General features: G+C 43.2%; 2 protein-coding genes across 8 annotated transcripts in view; both read right to left on the bottom strand.

The window, feature by feature from the left end:
• The window catches only part of SLC35D1 (solute carrier family 35 member D1), a 25310-nt gene extending 9071 nt beyond the window's left edge, over window positions 1-16239 (bottom strand). Inside the window, exons 1-8 of the mRNA XM_083448295.1 lie at window positions 14684-16239; window positions 13703-13736; window positions 13529-13615; window positions 10922-10989; window positions 7760-7831; window positions 6076-6144; window positions 5174-5276; window positions 3673-3765 (exon numbers count right to left, since the gene is read on the bottom strand). Coding sequence (XP_083304421.1) covers window positions 3673-3765; window positions 5174-5276; window positions 6076-6144; window positions 7760-7831; window positions 10922-10989; window positions 13529-13615; window positions 13703-13736; window positions 14684-14898 — 741 coding nt within the window. The 5' untranslated portion in view covers window positions 14899-16239. The remainder of the gene's footprint in view (window positions 1-3672; window positions 3766-5173; window positions 5277-6075; window positions 6145-7759; window positions 7832-10921; window positions 10990-13528; window positions 13616-13702; window positions 13737-14683) is intronic.
• Window positions 16240-17050: 811 nt separating this feature from the next.
• The window catches only part of LOC310681011 (uncharacterized protein C1orf141 homolog), a 53950-nt gene continuing 49385 nt past the window's right edge, over window positions 17051-21615 (bottom strand). For all 7 annotated transcript variants that reach the window (XM_083448304.1, XM_083448303.1, XM_083448307.1 and 4 more), the window contains 2 exons: window positions 20622-20808; window positions 17051-18180 (listed from right to left, as the gene is read on the bottom strand). In XM_083448304.1, the coding sequence (XP_083304430.1) occupies window positions 17119-18180; window positions 20622-20808 (1249 nt within the window). In that variant the 3' untranslated portion in view covers window positions 17051-17118. The remainder of the gene's footprint in view (window positions 18181-20621; window positions 20809-21615) is intronic.

The following is a 21615-nucleotide window of genomic DNA, read 5'->3' on the forward strand; positions in this document are numbered from 1 at the left end:
TCTGGGTTAGCGGAGTCTATAACCCGAAGTGTTTGTAACCCGAGGTACCACTGTATGTGGCTGCAGTTTGGGGGGTGGGGTGGGCACCTTGTATATTCTACTAATACTAGGATACACTCCCTGTAAGCAGAAGCAAATGATGTGAAAATACAGTGTTGAAACCTGAACACTGCAAAACGGTTATCATTTCTGCAGCATACACCTTAACTATGCCTCCCACTTATTAGAAGATTATATTAAAGGAGTAACACAATGAGCATTTCAGGAGAAAAACGTTTAAAGAAATTATATACTAGTTTTGACACCAATCAGCTGCTTTAAAAATGAGGGAAAATTACTGTTGAATCTAGACTAGAAACATTTGACACACAGACATATAAGCCTACCAGTTTATCAGTTGGCTACAAAGAGGAAGTTGCAAAATGCACCAGCTCAAACCCAGCACTACCTTCAGATTTCCAAAGACAACCGGCAACGTACTGCACGAACTGTACCCATGCTTAAACTAAATGTAGCAACACTCAACTGCTGGAATTTAGAAATCTACAGCAAAGCGTAGTGCTAGAAGCAGGTCAGATCACGCCATTAATTTCCCATCTCAGAACTGACCTATTCCTCTTGGCCTTTTTGGCATCAAAACAGACATTTGTAAGTATACAATTATCTATAATAATGTATATGAAAGCTTACAAAGACAGTGATCATTACAAATAATATTACTGGCAGGATCACAAGTGCACAGCGAAATGACTAGCAGTAGCATCTGAACAATCCAGCAATAGCTAAAATCCTGGGTAAGTTCTACATCACTTTGTGTTCTATGTACACACAAATATTTGGCACCCACAGAGGTCCCCTGTCAATAGAGGCTTGGTTGTGTCCCCAAGGTCAGACTTTTTTTAAATGTAAAACTGTTTTCAGTCATCAGCTATTTGATATACCTTAGAGAATTAGCATCAAGAACAGCAAAAAGTATTAACAGCAAGAGAACAGCCCTAAAGTATATCTCAAAAGGTCCAACTAAAATGTGTAGTAAAATCAATTAAAGCGTATCCTTGTGGCACCCTTTCCCAACATTCTCAGAGCTTGCTAAAATCAGAGGAGAAAAGCAACAGCAGGAATGAGAGACAACCTTGCTTGACCCATAACCACATATGAGATAAGCAATTCTTTGTAGGAAAACAGACGGTAATAATTCTGTAGAACCTCTCCCTTTTGACATGGCTTGCTTGCTTTCTTATATGCAGTATCTTTCGCTGTAGCATCCAACCAAGGCACATATGTGTTATGATCAAGCAACAGAACTTACTGCTGGGTTCTACTGGTGTAAATAATAAGTGTCACAGATGTACTTTTCCAGAGCTTTAATAGCTGGATGATAAATTTACTCACAAGTGCTCTATGGTTGGAACTAGACAGATTTTAAAGGAACTAAACTGCCAAGTGTTGGCGCAAATTCTAATTCTCTTGGCTCGTATTTAACTTTATCAAGTTTATCAACTTGGATTAAGAGGGGATGGTGCCGTGTGTAAAAAGCAGAGCCACGGCCTTAGAAATATGTATCTACGACAAAGCCAATGATTTCCCAGCTCTGTGAATGTTGAGCTTCCTGGATGTTTAACAGAGCAGACTTTGTTCACCTTAACTGCCAAGAGCTTGCCAGGGGAGAAGAAAGTTTATTCAAAAATTAGTAGCTTAAGATATTTACACATACTGTGAATGCAAACTGCAGAGTCTAGAACAGTGCTGGTATTCTCCTCCTCACTTAATTGGTGCACATATTTCTAAATGAATGCTTTTCCCCCCTCCCACAAATACATAAACACTGAGATGCTATTTTCTATCTCAAGAGGAGGTAATTAAAATGCGATGTGAGAAGGATTCCAGAGGAGAGGGAGGCAGGCAAAGACCACATTGGAGGCTGCTCCAGCTGCACTCTCCCCTTCCCACTGTCACAGGGGATCTATCATCAACCGTCCAGGGGAAACAATTCCAGGTGAGAGGGAGGCAGGTAAACAGGGCATCAGGGCACACTCCAGCTGGACTATTTCCTTCCCATCAACTCTCCAGTGGGAAGGATCCTGATGGCAGGATGTGTCTTTTGATATTGTTGTGCTTTCCTCCCCTTCCCCCCCCCCCAATATAGCAACTTAGTGGGCCATTTTTTTGTAAGCCACCCTGGAAGGATTTGAAATATAATTGTAATTATTCAGTCCACTCTTTAGCTGTGACCAATGCAAGTGTTTGGTATCAAATACTGTATCCATGGTTGTTTATAACAGGGTATGGGGAAACTGTGGCCTACTGGATATTGCTGAACTAATGGTTCTTATCAGAAACTTTATGGATATTAGTTAATCAAGCATACATCTTGTCAAGCTAAGTCAAGAAGTCTCTCCAAAAAGGCACCTGTGGATCTGGAAGTTCAACAACTTCTGCCCCCGTTAATACATGGAAGAAATATGGGAACCACTTCTCTACGAATTACCTTCTTTCACAAAACCCTGTGGTTCTCTTGATTATAGACTTGTTCATATTTCAGCTACATATATCCTGATATATGACACAACATAGGTATTCTGGGTTTACTCCAATTTTTCCCTCACAGTGATGTGAAGAATTCCTTAGAGGCATGCTGTGACATATTTGCTACAAATTTAAAGAAGTAAATAGGTCATAGTAACACAGTATTGTGCCCAAAGCATTGTTTAGTCATCGTTTTGTTGGTGGAGTTTCAGCTCTGGCAACCTGAGGATGTGGGCAGAGCATCTCACGTGTCTGCTTATCGCTTGGGTTGGCTGCCTGGGTCCCAAGGCAATAATGCCTTCTTGGGAGAGGAAATGGCCCTGTCTGTCCTGAAAATGACAATTAAAAGGCCACTCCTAAAGAAGGCCTCTCTAGGCAACAAAGACTGTAGTAATTATTGGCCAAGAATGAACATTCTCAAGCAAGTTGCTCTGGAGTGGGTGACTCCTGGTAGCTGCAGGCATTTTTGGATGAAACTCTTTAGATCCATTCCATGCTGGCTTCAGGCACAGAAACTGCCTTGGTGGAGTAACCTATGCCAAGAGGACCAGGAAGAGCTCCACAGATGCTGCAACCGACTGCAGCATGGACCTTGCAGAGCACTGGCTGCGCAGCCACAGTATCTGCAAATATTGTTGCCCCAACTGCTCACACACATTACAGAAGTTGCGTAAATGCTAGGCACTGCCCCTGCAATTCCTGCATCGACTCTTAACATTGCTATGGATTATTTAGTGGTCGCTGGTAAGGAAAATGGCAATGGCAGATAACTTAGGTCCACAGTATTGGCTTCCCAGGGACAATTCACATACTAGTATCATTGCACTGAAACCAATGCCAATATAAGTCGGCCTTTCTCAATTGCTTCCTCAGTCTCAGAGTTTTATAGGTAAGTTTCCCTTCCACATATACCTTTGAAATTGTGCACTTTCTTACTCGCAGTCATGACAAATGCCAAGATTTTTAAAATTGTTCTGAATTAAAACTAAACAGTAACGTATTTAGACATCCTAGTACACAACACCATAAACTGCATTTTTTTAAAAAAAGCCCACAAAATTGTATTTCACAATTACTGACATATGGACATAAGCAATATAGTTTTCAATTAGAGCTGCCATTCTGGAATAAAAACCGAAGGCTTACCTTTTGCGCATCTCCTGTAAAATAGGCAATGGCCAAGGTGGGGAGAATCATAAACAGTGCATTGTAATATAGAAGGCCGTATTTTCCCAGCTCCTGGAAATGAAAAAAAAAGTTATGTAGTTATTTTGGCTGAATGATAAATCCGTTCACAGAGAAGTTCACAAAACGAGACCTCATCCGTCATTTCCTACAACATTATAAATGTAGTATCCTGTCTGAGTCCTTGAGACACAAATCAGCTTCATGTTTCCCCATGGTGCAAATCAGCAATGATATAAATAATATAGCTGGCAAAACTTGTTTTCTATTTCTTAAAGATAACGTCTACTTTAAATCAAAAGTATATGAAATGATTTTTTAAAAACCCCAAATAGCTATTAAAGCGTATATACTTTACTGTTTACCCTACCTATCAATGGATATAAAAGAGCACAAATACGATTTTTATACAAACCCTCCACCCCCCAAAAATCATTGGCCTGCTACAGCTGCAATACTTAAACTCTGCGAAACATAGTAAGTTGGGAGCCTGCCTTGGGAATGTATATTGTTCTTCACCACGCGTCTCCTCTCTAGAGCAAGTTGCCACCCACCCTTTTAAATACAGAGCTTGAAACTACTGGGGTTATTAAGGTCTTAGCCACAGATAGCACTGATGCAAACACTATGCTTCATTGTGATTTAGGGTGAAGGAACAAACATTCCCAAGTCTGGCTCTTGATTTACTAACTGTAGATAAGAGGGAGCCAAGGCTGGCTTCTTGGTCAACTAGCCAAAGTTAAAAGGAAGGCAGTATTATATCTGTACTGATCCACAAACTTTTCCTTTTAACTAGTACATAATGTAGCTAACCTAATAACTTTATCCTGAACATATGTGTTACTGGCAGGCTGTCGTAACAATAATAAACAACTGCATTTTTCATTACTGTACTGGTCTAACTGTATTTTCCATCCTGGCTCTCATCTATTGGCACAGTAAGTTTCATGACATAATCATAAAATAAATATTTTTATCTCAGTACAAGCGAACCAGATTACATGCATTAACTTCAAGCCCCTTTGGAAGTCTGATCATTTAATATTGGTGTGAAATAGTTTCATGCCCCAAGTGGTCATGGTGTCATAGAAGACAATGTTAGAATGATTCTAGTTTTATGAATATGATACAAATAAAACAAACCCTGACCACCAGCAGAAATTAAATGCCCTATTTGAATGGGCTTTGGGCCAATACAGTATGTTTCTTATGGGCTTAATTCTGGCCTATGTTTACTTGTGCACGCTATCCTAAACACTTGCAAATTGTTAGAATAGTATGTACATGGTGTTACAGATGTTTGTGCAGCAGCAGAGCAAAATGAAAAATAATAATATATAGGACAGGGCAGCCACATTGTTGAAAAATGAGTATTTCCCCCCAGAAAGCAGTAACTTATTCATCCTTTACTGATCAATAAAGTGGAAGGCTGTTTTAAAATGAAGTAGCAAGCTGAACCTACCTTAGAATCTAGTTTCTGTTTTACATATGCACCGTTTGCAGCTGTCAAGACATCATTAATCAAGATGAACACATAGCCTTCCAGATCAAATGCCAGATCAGAACTAGGGGCAGAGAAGGTAATATTTAAGGTCAAAGAGAAAACATAATCATGATAATTATTGAACAACTGCAATCTGCAAGCAGAGCAGGATTCTGTACAAGGATCACATTTGCAGATTAGATCCCACAAGAGGATGCTGCAAGGGAAGACCCCACTGCATCCAGTATATGCATGATCAGCCCTGCCATTTATGGTGGCACTGATCACCCATCTACAGGTGTAGATGTCAGGATTCCCAAGGATGTGCTCTATGGGGATCTGGCTTCAGGCACCAGTCCCGCTGGCAGACCAACTCTGTGTCACAAAGGTGTCTGCAACGTGACTCCGCAGTGTAGGAATCCCTTGTAGATGCCTGCAGTGCCTGGAGACAGACAGGTTGTGACCAGGAGGAATGACTGCTGGGAGGAGTGCAGAGAGAAGAAAGCCATGGTGCATCTGCAGCAACAAAGCTGGACACCTTCATCTTCTCCAGCTGCAACAAAACAGGTCTCTCCTGTATTGGTCTCCTGAGTGCAAAACCTTAGGGACCACTTTAGACACTTCCAGGCATTTCTAGCTCTGCTTCAGAACTGCCTGCCAGGGAAGCCTTCATATTCAACAAAAACTTCAAATTATTCTAGTCCATTAATTTATACTTCAGACAATCGTATATTGCCTTAGCTCTTTTCTTCCAGGGCTTCAACTGAATTTCTATTCACCTTTCCAACAGCTAACCAGAATATTTTAAGAAGCTAGTTGAGGAACAAGCTCATAAAAAACTGAACAATATTCAAGCTCCTTTTAATAATGGTATACCGTACCTTGCAGCTACAAATGCACCAATTATCATTGCAAATACTGTCATCTGAATTCTCCAAGAAAACTTCTTCCTAAGAAGATAAAAAAGGAAGAGCTTTCTCATTATTGCAGCTGGCGTTCTTGCAGCGTTCTTAAAACTGTGGTCCACAATAACCTTTCAAGAGATCGTGATGGAAACATTGAAGGAAAATGCTGAAAAGCCAGGGTTTTCTCAATCAACGTCTGTGTTTGTGTATGCAGCTGGGCGGAGGGAGGCCCAAACACATGTACCTAAGAGTTTCATTTACCTCTCCTCCCTCCACTCCAGTTTACAGCTGTCCTTAAGTATTCTCCTATGCAATTACTGTCACATAAGAAATTAGTGACCTGCAAACAACAATAAAAAACAGTGGTCTACGATACAACGAAATTTAAGAATTCCTAGGGTTTCAAAGCATAAAAGAAAACACTAAGCCAACAGCAAAAATCATGGTTGGCTGTCAGAGGTTGTGGAACTTGCTTTAGTGGCCAATGGAGTGCCGAGGAAAGAACAGGCTCCATTGGGCCCAGCCCCATGAGGCTCCAGAGTGAAACTGCTGCTGCTGCTACCACCAAGGGATCTGAAGTATTTTCACCCTGGCGCCTTGCGGGGCCGGGCCAATAGAATTTGTTCCTCCCTCCTCTTTTCAACATTGCGATGTATCACTAAACCACAATGTTTGGCTGGCGACACACTGCAATGTTGGAAAGCTGGTTATTGCCCAGCCCTATACTGCACCCATCCTCCCATTTTCCAAAGGTGAAGAGAATTTTCTTGTAATGTTGAATTTTGGCACAAAGCTCAGCATGCTCTTAGAAATTTCCTTCTCCAAGTTCCCTTGTATGCAAAATGGACTTGAGAAAGGAGTCACTGGTACACATTAAGCTTGTAGACCCATGGCACTTGACAGTATTCTTTTAATTAATTTTCATACGAAAATTTAGCAAAGAAAAGCAAGGAAGAAGTATATGAATACCAAGAGTAACAAAACAAAAAACTCACTATCAGTTCATGTTACAGATACAGTAACTATCAGTACCTGTTTCTTAAGTTAAACAGATAAATTATTATAACCCGCCCCCTCAATGACCAAATAGTCATCTATACAATATTTATGTCTATATGAAATATATTCAAATGTAGCCAGGGCAGTGAGGTCTTCAAAACAATGGAAAACAGACACTGGTCCTTCAGGGCTCCAAGTATGTCTCTTAGCAACCATAAGGGCTCACAAAATCCACTTTTGTTGTCCTGCTGTTAATCCTCATACTACAGGAGTAGAATTGAAAAATACATAAGCATCTGGCAGTATGAAAGATTTCACCAATGCAAAACTGATGCAGATAACAACTTCAGACCAAGAAGAAGACATCGCTGGACAAAGCCCACATCATATGTGGGATTCTCAGCATTGTATCTCCAGTACTGGAGATTGATCAGTGCCTTCCTATACAAATGTGGAGTCCCATGTGCTTGAAATGTGGAGTCCAATATGCTTGAAATATTGCCTTTGTTCAACCCTAAGAACTACAAAGGGTGCTTAACCTTGTGCAGGCTGCATGCCTGCATAACCCAAGGGAAATATAATGGCACTGCCATTGGCTGTATCCACCCATATGACACAAAACACATGAAGCAACACAGTACTGTACCATCTCACAACTCACTTGAGTAGAATGCCTTCTGCAAACATTGTAAACAGAATGGAAAACCGTCTCAGGACTGTAAACATTGGCAGGCTGTAAGAGAAATAATGTTTATGGACAGAGCTAGCCATATAGATACTCCTATGTTTATACAGAAACATTTTAAATTTACTCCGGATAAATTTCAACATCAAAGCACATGGCATGGTGAATGAGAACAGATGTCCCTGGGGGAAAGTCACAGGTGATATATATATACATATATTTAAAGACTGTCTCCAACGTTTGTCAGAAGCGGGGAAAACGAGCTAGAAAATTCAATTCTTCAAAATTTAACAGTTTTGTTTTACACACAAGTGCAGCCCAACTGTATTAGCTATTTTGAAGCTTGGAAACTGCGCACAGAAAAGCTATTTATAAGTACACACTCTCTCTTCCAGCTCATGCCCTTGAAATGAGTTGGGATCTCAAGTTACAAGACCCTACATTTAAGGTTATATTTAACCACCAGTCCAGGCTGGTTACTAAAGCAAGTACCTGCCCACATCTGCACTAGGATGCAGAGAGAAGTCATTTGCTGAAAGGCTATTATATAATAATGTCTTATTCAGCAGCTTCATAAGATCTACAAACAAATTATGTGACAAGGAAATGCAAATTCCATTACCCTAACTTTACTAAAAAAGGTAAAGGTACCCCTGCCTGTACGGGCCAGTCGTGTCCGACTCTAGGGTTGTGCGCCCATCTCACTTAAGAGGCCGGGGGCCAGCGCTGTCCGAAGACACTTCCGAGTCACATGGCCAGCGTGACGGAGCTGCATCTGGTGAGCCAGCGCAGTACACGGAAACACCATTTATCTTCCCGCTAGTAAGCGGTCCCTATTTATCTACTTGCACCCGGGGGTGCTTTCGAACTGCTAGGTTGGCAGGCGCTGGGGCCGAGCAACGGGAGCGCACCCGGCCGCGGGGATTCGAACCGCTGACCTGACGATAGGCAAGTCCTAGGCGCTGAGGTTTTACCCACAGCGCCACTCGCGTCCCCTCTAACTTTACTACCCAACAGTAAATTTTATATACACAAATTGTTTTCATCTCTACATACTTTGGTATACAGTCTTAACTGTACACGTCTTGCCTAGCCAGGAAAACAGGTGGCACACAAGCGGTGGAGAGCAGAAAGGAGATGCCTGATGTTGCATGTGCTTAATTTGGAGACAGGTCCTGTGGTGCACCCTGTGGATCTACACTCAAGTGCATAGACTTGTATCCTAAGAACACGCTGTGTTTAAAATCTGCATGGCAGCATCAGGAAAGGTCACCTGCAGCTTTCCAGTCTGTTGTGTGCAAATGACACAGCTCTCTCTCTCTCTCTCTCTCTCCATTCCAATTGAATCCAGGGAAGTTCATGGAGGTTCTGAACCATTGTCGGGAAGCTCAAGTAAGGGTGAGCAAATGGAAGCTCAATCCAGACACGACAAAAGCAGTCAGGGTTAGCAGAACCACTGATCTGGAAATGGGGATACAATCTGTTCTGAATGGGACAACACACTGCCCTTGAAGAAGGGTTCACAGACTTGGAAGTGCTCCTGGACAAAGCCTTGCTCCAGGATGTAGTTGTGGCCAGGAGTACCTTTGGTCCAGCTGGATCTAGCATGCATTAAAGTTTCTGTAGCACACTCTACTTGGATAGTGGCCTGGTTCACATGTCTTGCTCAGCCAAACTATGACTTAGTGAGACATGCAAACCAGGCCTTTGTCTGGAAGGTTCAGAGGGACTTAAAAGCAGCTGCAAGGCTTTGGGTTGAAGCCAATCACCAGCAGCATAAAACTCGTTTGTTATAGACTGCTAGTCTATTTCTGGACTAGTTTTCACTTTTAAATCCCTAAAGGGTTTGGAACCAGAGTATCTGAGGAATTGCTTCCTTTTTAATTTGATCAGTATTATCTGAGGTTTCACCGTATTTTAAGTTTATTGGTCTGAAATACTTCATTTTTAAAATTATTTATAGAATATGAGCCAGCTTGAAGACAAGAGACAGGCTGAAAATGTTTTAATAAACAAGTCCTAAATGGCTGCCAATATGTTTCCAGGCCTAATTCAAAATGCTGGTTTTGACCAATAAAGCCCTAAATGACTCAGGACCGCAATACCTCATGAACTCCCTCTTTCCCAGACCCTGCAATCATCATCTGAGGCCTTTCTTCAGGTGCCTCCGCAATGGCAGGTTGTGGTTGGCAACGGGAGAACAGGCCTTTTCTGCGGTGGCTCCTTATTTGTGGGAGGTTCTCCCCAGGGAGGTTAACTATACACCTTTAGGCGCCACGCAAAAACATTCCTCTTCAACCAGGCTTTTGGCTGATTAATTTCCTATACACTTTTAAATATGTTTGTGGAGGGAAGGGAAGTTATTGGTGTGGTGGTTTTTTTTAATGTATTTTGGGTTTTAATGTTGTACTTTTATGTTGTAAATAGCCTTGAGATCTACGGATGAAGGGTGGTATTATTATTATTATTATTATTATTATTATTATTATTCCAGCTAGGGAGAGTATTAGGCCTTGGCATTTGATATTAAACAGCTCTTGACAGATTTATGCAGTAACAAGAAGCTTATCTCAATGTTTTCAATGTTGCTTTTTAAAATAGTGAATCAACAGGGCTCTACTGAAAAGCATCTTAAGGCTATAATTCTATTCCCATTCACCTGGGAATTAGCCTCATTAAACTCAACAGAACTCACCTGAGTAACTAAGGATGTGCTGGAAGAGAGCAGAAAACCAGCTGAAGCCCCACCCCACCCCTTTTGGGTAATCTGGGGTTTTTTTTATGATTTGCAGAGAATCTGAAAGAGCTGATAAAATGACTTGGTGATTACTTATTATGTCCTTGTAAATTATTTATTACCAAATATGCATAGCTGAATTATGTTATATATTAATGCCAATTGTTTTGTTATACATAACTGCGACAAGACACCAGATATGAGAATTATGGTATACTGAAACATATAAATAAATTATAAACAAATGTTCTACACAATTTTCATTCACTAAATTTGAAGTAATCAAAAAGCCCCTTCAAATTTAAGTACAGACCAACCAGAATTCAGATTACGTTTTAATAAAAGCTCAGTAATTTTTTTTAAAATAAAAGCTAAATAAAATCATATCTTATTATCCATACTTCAATTTCTTTGTGCTGAACAGTCCTGTGATTTGGTTCCCGAAATACAGGAGAGGTAGTGGAAAAGTCTAGAAAGTTATAAGAGGGATAAAATAACATTCAATAAACAGGTCAAGTCAGTTGGCGGTGTAACCTTTCAAAACATTTGCACAGTTTTGTTGTCGTTGCTGTTTTTTGTTTTGTTTTTGCAACGGGAACAGTTTTCACCAGCAGGCACACAACATAGCAAGCCTTAGGAAATGCACAATCATGCTTCAACTGTAGCATAAAAGCTTTTGCATATTAGGGCAGCATGGTTTCACATTCTGACTTACAACACCAGCAACACACATCCTTCCTTTTTCTCAAGACTGTAGAATTCTGGAAACACAAACGTAACATCTTCTATCACATCAGACATTCAGTCTAAGTTACACCAAGAGAGTGGGCATGGGAAGCGGAACAAGCGTATGCAGATGTATCCACAGCTAATTCTATGTTTAATAGGTCGTTGATCCATACATGTACAGCAGTGGCACACCAGGAATTCATGGTAAACTAGACTTGCATAAACTGACGTTCTTTTAAGCATGATGCTCCACATGGCAATCTTTCTTTTTCATGCTTAAATCCAACCTCAGAAAGCATAATTTGGGGGACCTTCGGAAATAATATAAACATGGACATATATTCCGCAGGCAATTACTCTAAGAGGCAAGTCCCTTTGATTTAAATGACTCCCTTCTAAATAAGCTGGTACAGGTCTGGTGGGTGTAACTTTGGCCCTTGCTTGTCCAGCGTTAGTGGATATTTTTTTCAGCTTGTGCAGCTCAAGGACCTGGACAGGATCCTTGGAATATGTGCCAGAGCCTTGCTTTTCCTGGTTCATTGAAAAGGCCAGCGAGGGACTGGCTTAGAAGATGAAGGGAGTGGTCACTGCCTGTTTTATAGTGGCTTCATTCCTTCTGGACTGGAGGAGGAGGAACAAGCTGAAACTTAATCCAGACAAGGCAGAGGTGCTCTTGGGGTCAGTCGGAAGGCAGAATAGGGAGTAGGGATTCAGCCTGTGCCAGATGGGGTAACACTCCCCCTGAAGACACAGGTTCATAGTCTGGGTGTGCTTCTGGACCCAGCCCTGAGCACAGATGCCCACGTCACTGTGACTGCAAATTTTGCACCTGCACAATTAAAGCTATCACATTAGCGGCACCCGTTCCTTGAGATGTCTGATTTGGCTACAGTGACGCACGATGTGGGGCTGCCTTTGAAAAGCGCTCTGAAACTTCAACTGGCTCCAGCAGCTGCAGCCAGATTCTTGACCAGGGGCAGGTTATAAGGAGCATACGGCTCCCTTGCCACAACAGCCACTACCGGTTTCTTTCTAGGCACAAGGCAAATTGGTGGTTATGGCCTATGAAGCCCTACACGGCTTACGTCCAGGCTATTTGAAAGACAGGATTCCCGCATACAAACCTGCCTGGGTTCTGAGGGGGAGACGCTTCTCTCAGTTCTGCGGCTCTCACAGGTAGCAGGAGAGAGCCTTCTCAGTGGCTGCTCCCAGATTTTGGAACTCCCTCCCTAGAGAAGCTACATTGGCTCCTTCCTTGTTGTCTTCCCCTATGCAAGTATAGGGCTTTTGGTAACTAACTGCTTTTAATGAAAGGGGATAGTGCTGTGCTGCTTTGATTGTAATGATTTGTGCATTTTTAATAGATCTTAATTCTATTAATATTTAATCGTTTTTAAAAAATTATCTCCTCCCCCACCTATATTTTTAGCTGTTCGTATTTTATCTGTAAGCTGCTTTGAGTCCCTGTCAGGCAAAAAGGTGGGAAATAAATAAATAGCTTGCATAGGATTGTACCGTGTGGCATTCTTAACTGGGAATAAAACCCTTCAACTCTAGCAGAACATACCTATGAGGGCCAAATCAAACATTATATTAAATGCATGATGGGAAGGTAGTCTTTGTGATGCACAGGGAATGAGGGTGGCTCCAACAGGGGCCTCTCTCCCACAGCAAACAACAAGCAGCTCCAGGGTCTGTGTAGTTTTTTGAGGACTGCAGAACTACTAGAAAAGGTTCAGCCCTCTCCCTGAGCATGGCTGCACTGACTCAATTCTCATCAACCAATTTAGCCCTGTTACCTTAACATCACATGAACCAGAAACCATTTCAGCATTTGTGCCAAATCGTTTTGTTTGCTTGTTTATCTGACCTCTACAGATTAGCATATATAATTCCATTTATCAGATTCTTTCACCCAAAGTAGGATAGCAACTCTGGAAAGTCATACTACAAAAAGTCAGTTAGACACAGTGGAATCTGCCTTCTTTGCTGCAGATTCACAGCTGCCCATAATAAATGAATCCTGTACAAAAGGAAAATAAAAATGCATTGGAATGACGTAACAGCACTTTTAAAACAGTTTTGTAATTTGTCATGAGCAGCAAGCAGTACTTGTATGGATGCATTTTGATGCCTTCCTTGAAAGTTGTTCTATTTTGCATTCTTTCTACAGAATATACATACACCAGAACAATTTAGACCACTCTTCCCCATTATGGGCATGTACGGCAAGAACTACGCTTCTGCCAGTGGCTTTGTAAATGAGAGAAATATCATACCTTTCGAGGTATATTTCTGTCGAAGTCGGGAAACTTCACCACCCTGAGTGCCTTTCCCACCCAGAGGACAACCACCGTAGCCAACATCTGTGAAAGGAACAAGACAGATCACTATTTTGCCTCTCCCTCTCCCGGCCCAATTAGAAATTTTCTTATTCAAAATTTCCAACTAACCTGTCCTAGTCCCACACACAGCGAGGAAGGAAATCTGTAACAAACAGCAGACAAATTAAACTAAACAGTGGCAACCTTCAGCGAATCATCCATAATGGAAAGAGGCTAGCCTTTGGCAGGAAAAGTTGTATGTGGCTCACTCTCTGCCTCGAATATATGAAACGGTAATAACCAAGAACTCAATGTATTTAAAAAATCATTTGCCTCCAGCAACCAACACTCTTGCATGCATAGTCCTAACACGCTGAACTGTATTTGCATAGCAGTTAGATGGCAGCATCAGTCGCTTCTTTTAACGTGTCTGTTCTGGAAGTAAACACACGTATACACAAAGTGTACACAGTAGGGGGGGCATTTAAAAAAAAATGCAGAAGGGAATGTTTAACGGCTCCAATAAACCCTTTAAAACTGGGTGCCACGAAGAAGCAAAGCTGAACCCCAACATTCGCGTTATTGAAAATTATGGGGCCACACAGTGCAAAGCTCGCTGAGTTCAATGGAGCCAACAGGCTGAACAGGTACAGAATCGCAGCCCTGTGCTCTCTAAGCCAAATACCCCTTCCGTTTTGGGGGTGGAGGTTTGAGGGTGCCTGGCAACTTCTGACGAAGCCATCGTATCTACACGCGGCCTTCATAGATGTATCTTGGGGGGGGGGGGGCGTGCGCTATGCCCACTGCAAATGCCCGTGCCTGGAAGTTGGGAAGAGCGAGAGGGAGGCACCACCACCACCCCGCGCGGTTGAACATGGAGGCTTGTGGAGCGTTCCTCCTCCGAAAGCAACTTGGGAGCTGGCTCTGCAGAAGCAGCAGCAGCAGCCACAAAGCCGAGTCCTCGCGGCCGCCTGCAGCTCAGCGCCCACGCCGGCCTGCTCCACCTCCTTTCTCCGCGCGAATTAATCTGTAACCCGGCCGGCGCTGCCCCTCCACTTGGCGCCGGCGGCGGCGAACTTTGCCCGCAGCTCTCCCGCCCGCCTCCCTTACCCGTAGCTGGTGAGGACGCTCTTGTTGACCACGACGATGAGGAAGGAGCTGAAGCCGTAGAAGGCAGCCGCCAGCAGCTTGAGGCAGACGGTGAGGCTGGGCGCCGCCGCCATGCCCGGCTCCTCATCTCCGCGAGCTGCTGCTGCTGCTGCTTCTGCGGTGGGGGCTTCTCCCTTCACGCCAGAAGCCTGACGTCTGCGCGCGGCCGCCGACATGGTTGCAAGCTGAACGTCAGACGGGGCGGAGCGGGACGCGGGCGGGCGGCATCGAAGCCAGAAGAGGCTGGGCCCAAGGGGGGCTGCCCGACGGCGTGCAGGGAGGGCGCAGCAGCAGGAGGAGGAGCGCGCAAAGCCGTGACGCGCCAGGGGCGCAGCGGGGCTCTGTTCCTCACGCAGCAACGTGCGAGCCCGGCGTGTTGTTCTTCTGAGCTGCAAGGGGGTCGTTCTCTCCCAGCCCCGAAAGAGTAGGCTGCGTCCTCCTGCGCGCCTAAGTCGCTCCCCTGCCCGGGAAAGGGCGGCGTCGCTTCAGCCAAGCCACCTCGTCCCCGAGCGCACAGGGTGCCCTTATTTTTTGCTACTAGCCACTGTGCGGGGCTAACGCCACCACGTGAGAAGCCCAGGTGGGGGCGGCAGGGTAGCAGGGAAACTAGTGTCTCTTGTCTCCCATCACGTGTTGAGAAGGGATCACGTGCAGCGCCGCCAACACGCTTCCTGGGCCCGTCCGTCGGGGGCGTCAGAAGAGGCCCTTTCCGCAAACTTACTATGTGGCTTCACAGAGCTTCTTGCGCTTCACCTACCTATCCGCGCCGCATGAGGGGGCAGCCCCTCCATGAAATAAATAAAAATACCAAAATAACTGACCAATTGTGGCGCAGATAACTCGGTTCTGGGAGCCCCCAAACATAAAGGCTGACCCCCCAAATCCTGGCTATGCCCATGCCCCCCACATATGATTGCGTTATAAAGGATGTAACTATAAGGTACATGGAAGACTAGCTTAGCAGTAAATACAAAAGTTCAAAAAGTTGTTTCATTTTACATATAAGGAGCCACAGGCGTTTCCTTAAGCACATAGGTGGTTCATATTATGTGGTTAGCATTAAATGCCGGATTGAAGAGGTATAGCTATTACTTTACCAATTTCCATGACTTCATAGTGGTAATTATTCCCATATGCACTCACTAGAATTACTTTATCTTTTTGGAGCTCAGGGACTGCTCCAGATTGGTGAGGGTTGCAACATGTCATTGATGCAATGATAATACGTTAATGTTGGATTTGTACAGAACCATTCACACGTTCCACCTTGCGAGTTCTGCTATACTTCCCCCAAAATAGCATGTTAATTGCTATCTGGAAGGGCACTCTTATGCTGAATAGTGCAACAAAAAGAACCTCAACAGTAGAACAGACTCCCTTGGGCCCAGCTCAGTTGCTTAGACTGTGGTGCTGATAAGGCCAAGGTTGTGGGTTCAATCCCCATACAGGCCACTTGCATATTCCAGCATTGCAGGGGGTTGGACTAGATGAACCCTTCATGGTCCTTTCCAACTCTACAACTCTGTGAAACAAACAGGACAAACACACACACACAAACCAGAACATTTGGGTTATAAAAAAATTATATTATTCCTGCAGGAAGCTACAGGACAGGGACTGATTTCTGAATTCCTCCCTGGGGCCAACTCATCCAACCGCAGGCCAGAGGCAAAAGTGGGGCAGGTAGAGCAGTGGGTGCAACAATGGAGGCTTATCTGATCCACTTAGAAGTTTGCAGTCTCTCTATGTACACATACAAACACACACCTCTATCCTGGCAAGTCCAGAACATCACAATTCCAAGGACACATTCCAGCCATGAAAAAACATCAAGGGTGTGTCATTGGGAGGTGCATGACCTGGGCATAGTCCCAACAGTGAGATAATAGAGGGCTGGAGGTCTGCATTTGGCCTTTGGGCTGAGGTTTCCCACCCCTCATTTAGAGCTTTAAAGGCCAGGACCTTGAACGGAGTTTGGATGCCACCTAGTAGCCAGCAACACTCTTTCAATACTGGCGCATGCACCTAGGAATTCACCAGGCAGCTTTGGTTAACCCATTTACTAGCCTTCACTTTCCCCTCTCGGAGTGAAAATTAGTACTGGAATGCCAATGCAACACCACATTTTGTGAGACTGTGGCGAAACATCTGATGGCACACGGCATTTGCTGCTTCAGTGCATCTGATATTCTACTGCCAAGCTATTATATCATTAATAATAATAATAATAATAATAATAATAATAATAATAATAATAACAACCTACGTATTGACAAAGATACCTCCATCACTGGTTGCAATCCCTTTGGACTACATTGTGGCAACAGATTTGGGGAAAGTGGTTATTGTACAGATTTATTATGCACTTCACACAACAGTCATTTCAGAGGTTGAAGCTACTTTTCATTACCCACAGGTAACTGGTTCTGCATGCTCGGATCCCTATGGGATTCGGAGACATCGAATTCTGCTGTTGGTATGCTTATAACTGGAGCGTGTGCAGACCCAGCGCTTTGCTCTTCTGAACATGCGGTCAATTCTGATTTCTGGGGCTCAAGGCTACTATTTACTTCTTCCTGAAAGCTCCTTAGTGATAGTGATGATGTTGGCCCAATTAACCTCTCACTGTCTTCTTGGGCTGGGGACTGGGCTGAGACTTCCATGTTGCTTGCCCTGTTTTCATCCAGAAAAGGTTTCTGGTGTGAATTATCCTGGTGCCTCACTTCAGACTTGCTGCTTTCCAGTGATACTATTTTAGCACAACTATGAGATGAGCATGAACTGCGAGCTGAAGGGACGGAGTTGTGGTGGTTAGCGAGTTTACTTCCAGATCTTGGAACTGGAATTGGCTTTGAGATGGGGATGTAGTCCACAAAAAGCACTCTATCCTTCTTACGGGGTTCTTCGGGGGAAGCTAACTCCTTCTCAAAAAAATCTGGAAGTTGGGATTTTATTCCTGAAATCAGGCTTCTAGATGAAATAGTACGGTATATGGCCAGCGTTGGATTCTCTCCACATACCATAAGGCCTTCTTTCTGACGCTGAGGCATGTTTGTTGAAACAGTCCTTTCAGGGACCGTATGTCTGCTGAAAGTTTTTGTGACACTTCCACCCATCTTCTGAACAATCTCTTTCTGAGAACTTGTGAAGATATCATCACATGGTGTTTTCTTCACAGATAAAATCTGAACAGCGATACGTTTTGGTTTCCCAGACAGGGCTGGCTTTTTCTTCCTCTTTGTAGTTTCATTTGGGGGAGACTTTTGTTTACTTCTGGTGATTGCCGTGGATTCATTATAGTTATTTCGTAGGACCGGGTTTAGCTGCATGCATATTTCACCACTCCTATTCACACCATAAAATGCTCCATCCCCATACATAGAAAGACATGTATTCAATGCATGCTTCTTTACATACCCTTCATTGTGGCAGTAGACAGGAAATGATTCACTTGACTTCTAAAGAAAGGAGGAGAGAAATGTTGAAACCTTTCACACCGATATATTCATACATATGTAAGGGAAAAATCATACTGTCACCTAAACTTTTAACTTCTGTTTCCTAGAATTATGTAAACACAGAAAACTGCCTTATACTAAATTTGAATATTGGTCCATTTAGCCCAGTATGGTTTACACTGACCAGCAACAAATCTCCAGGATTTTAGGCAGAACTCTCTCGGAGCGCTCCGTTGGAGATGCTGGGGATTAGACCTGGGCCTTCCGTACACATACGCTCTGACTAGCTCAGTGGTAGAGTTCAGGGATTTTGCTTGCCTGGGGTTCAGCTCAGTCCCTGAAAGTCCTGGCTCCCATCCCAGACCTTACAGCAGAATAAGAGAAAGACCTTTATTGAAGCGGAGTACAGTACAGGTGAAACAGCAGAAAAGGGTTAACTCAATCCCAAAGCTCCTATGAACAGGATGGAGGAGTTAACCGAGTTAGGAGCCAGGCCAGAATCCCAAAGTCCAATACCAGGCAATGAAGTTCATAACCATATGAGAGCAGTGAAGGTGTCCCAACAAGTTCTCCTGCCCATTTGGCAAGCTTTATTAGCTTGGTGAGAATGTCTAGCTTGTAGGCACGCACACTGCTAGGGCAAGTGTGTCTGTTCTCACCAGCAGAGGCATTGTCTGACCCTGGGAGTGCTTATTAGACCTGTGCCCACTAAATCCAGTTCAACCACCTCAAGTCATAGCTCTGAGATCTCTCCAGCCACCAACAGCACAGGTAAGGTAAAGGTAAAGGGACCCCTGACCATTAGGTCCAGTCGTGACCGACTCTGGGGTTGTGGCACTCATCTTGCTTTATTGGCCGAGGGAGCCAGCGTACAGCTTCCGGGTCATGTGGCCAGCATGACTAAGCCGCTTCTGGCGAACCAGAGCAGTGCACAGAAACGCCGTTTACCTTCCTGCTGGAATGGTACCTATTTATCTACTTGCACTTTGATGTGCTTTCGAACTGCTAGGTTGACAGGAGCAGGGACCGAGAAATGAGAGCTCACCCAGTCGTGGGGATTTGAACTGCTGAACTTCTGATTGGCAAGTCCTAGGCTCTGTGGTTTAACCCACCGCGCCACCCGCGTCCCTTTAAAGCACAGGTAGGAACAGCACAGGTAGGAAGCAGCTAGAACTCCTGTTCCAGTATTGTTGTCTGCCAGGGAAGAGCTTTCTTCAGAAAGGCTTTGCTCTACTGCCTCAGTCCCCCCTCCCCATTCCTCCAGTCTGCCATCCCAGATCTGAACCCAAAGGCACTAAGTGACTCATGACATGAACATATCCAGGTAGGGATAGGAAGGACCCCTGTCTGAAACTCTGGAGAGCTGCTGCCAATCAGTGTAGACAATACTGGATTAGATGGACCAGTGATCTCACATAGCAGTTTCCTTTGCGCATGACCCATTCTTCAAAGAGCTCAGACTAGCATTTCAGCTTCACAACGACCCCAAGGCTGTAAGATAATGACTTGCCCAAAAATACACACCGCTTTATAGCTAAGTAGCAATTTGACTGAAACGAGATTTCCCATATACAAGCTCAGCATTCTCAGGCACTGTAATGACGCTGACCCCATTTCTGTATTTGTAGTATTAGTAAAATCCAATCTATATGCTTTGAAAACAGATGAAGTCATTTGTATGGGGGGGGGTAGTACTTTGTAAACAAAGTCTTCTGATTGCAGTGAAAAATGCATTTCCCTGTATTTTGTGACACATTTCACTCAGGTCCTATAAAAAGATTACATCTGTGGGCTTAGATGTCAGTTAAGCCAGTTGCTAAAGGTCATGTGAATATGGTCAAGATAACATATAACATGGCAAGAATGTCAACAATTGTATATTACCATCAGCATTAGTTGAACAGAATGCTGATTAGCTGCTATCCAATGGGAAATGGGACTTTCTGTGTGGTGTTTGTCCTACTCAGAATAGGCCTATTGAGGTTAGAAACATGACTTACCGGTAGTTCATTAATTTCAATTGTCTATGCTTAGCAGTAGTTGGTTGAATACACTTCCCCATTAAAAAAAAAAGTTTTAAAATATACAACAAAAAATGTCTTCTTTTGGTCCTTCAAATACGAATAAAAGGGATCGTTGCACTGTGAAGTCTATTGGTTTATGATGTATTTTAGTAGCCTCTTGCCTAAGACAGCTACTGATTTAACTGATATATTAAGCCACGGGGATTTCTATTTTTGTCAACCAGTTTTTCATAAAGAATTCCCTTACATTCTGTAATTAGCAAAGAGAATTCTTTCAAACCATGTAACCTGTTTTTCCAGTGGGTATCTTAACATTGAGATCAGAATGGGAAATTCTGAAGGTAACTACTTTCTTAACCTATAGAATTTTTTTAAAAACCCGTTAAACAGGTGGTAGTGGTGGGGAGATGATATTACCGGTAAACTGTCACATTTTGGCCTTGAACAGCCAGCTCTGATCACTTTGGCATTTGGTTTTTCTATTTCATCCTCAATGCACAGAGGTACAGAAACCTTCTTCTTTTTCAGTACTGCATCCTCAAAGTGGGTAAAAGTCTTAATATTTTTTTCCTCATTGGTGAAATCGTATTTCCAAAGAGCGTCTCTGCATTAAAAAAAAAAAAAGTGATAGTAATAAGTGGTCACCAAACAATTAAATAAGCAATATTACTGGATATTGCTAGTTCCAACCCTGATACTACATTCTTCAAAAGTAATGTGTTATCAGCCCAGTCTTGTGGAACACTCTGCCAGTTGAGATTCAGTGAGTGCCTTCTGTGCCCAATTTTAAAAATCTGCTAAAACGTTTCTATTCTGTCAGGCCTATGCAGGCAATTAAGCATACATTCCCACAATGGTTAACTGATGCTTGTTTTTCATTCCTTTTATCTTTTAACTTGTTTGTTTAAAAAACCTTTTATGATTTTATTGTTTGGTTTTATGTTTTTATATTGCTGTAAACCACTGTGATATATTTTTTATGATACAGTGGTATATAAATGTCTGTATGTATTCAGATAATGCCTTTTGCAAGAGCACCAGGTCAATTATTCACCTGGTATGCTTCAAAGCCAGTAGTAATACTACTATTAACAACAACATGCTTTTTCAATGTGCCAAGCACCTTGCACATGTTAATCTCAGTCATTCTTACAACAACCCTAGGTCACTGTCATTGTCCTCCTATTGCATAGCAGTTCAGCTGCCATGGCTAAGCTGTAATTTAACTAGGGAATCTCCTACATCTACAGCTCTCCCACATTTCATTAAATATACTCTCATTTTTTCCATAGGTTCTGGTGCATCCAAGAAACAATGAACATAAAGCAGTTGCCTTGTCTTCTTGTTTGCATCAGAAAAATTGTCGTGAACGCAACTCAGGGTCTGAGGGAGAAAGCACACAGATCAAAGC

The sequence above is a fragment of the Podarcis tiliguerta genome (assembly GCF_965153285.1).
Source record: "Podarcis tiliguerta genome assembly, chromosome: 6".
In the NCBI taxonomy this organism is placed as follows: domain Eukaryota; kingdom Metazoa; phylum Chordata; class Lepidosauria; order Squamata; family Lacertidae; genus Podarcis; species Podarcis tiliguerta.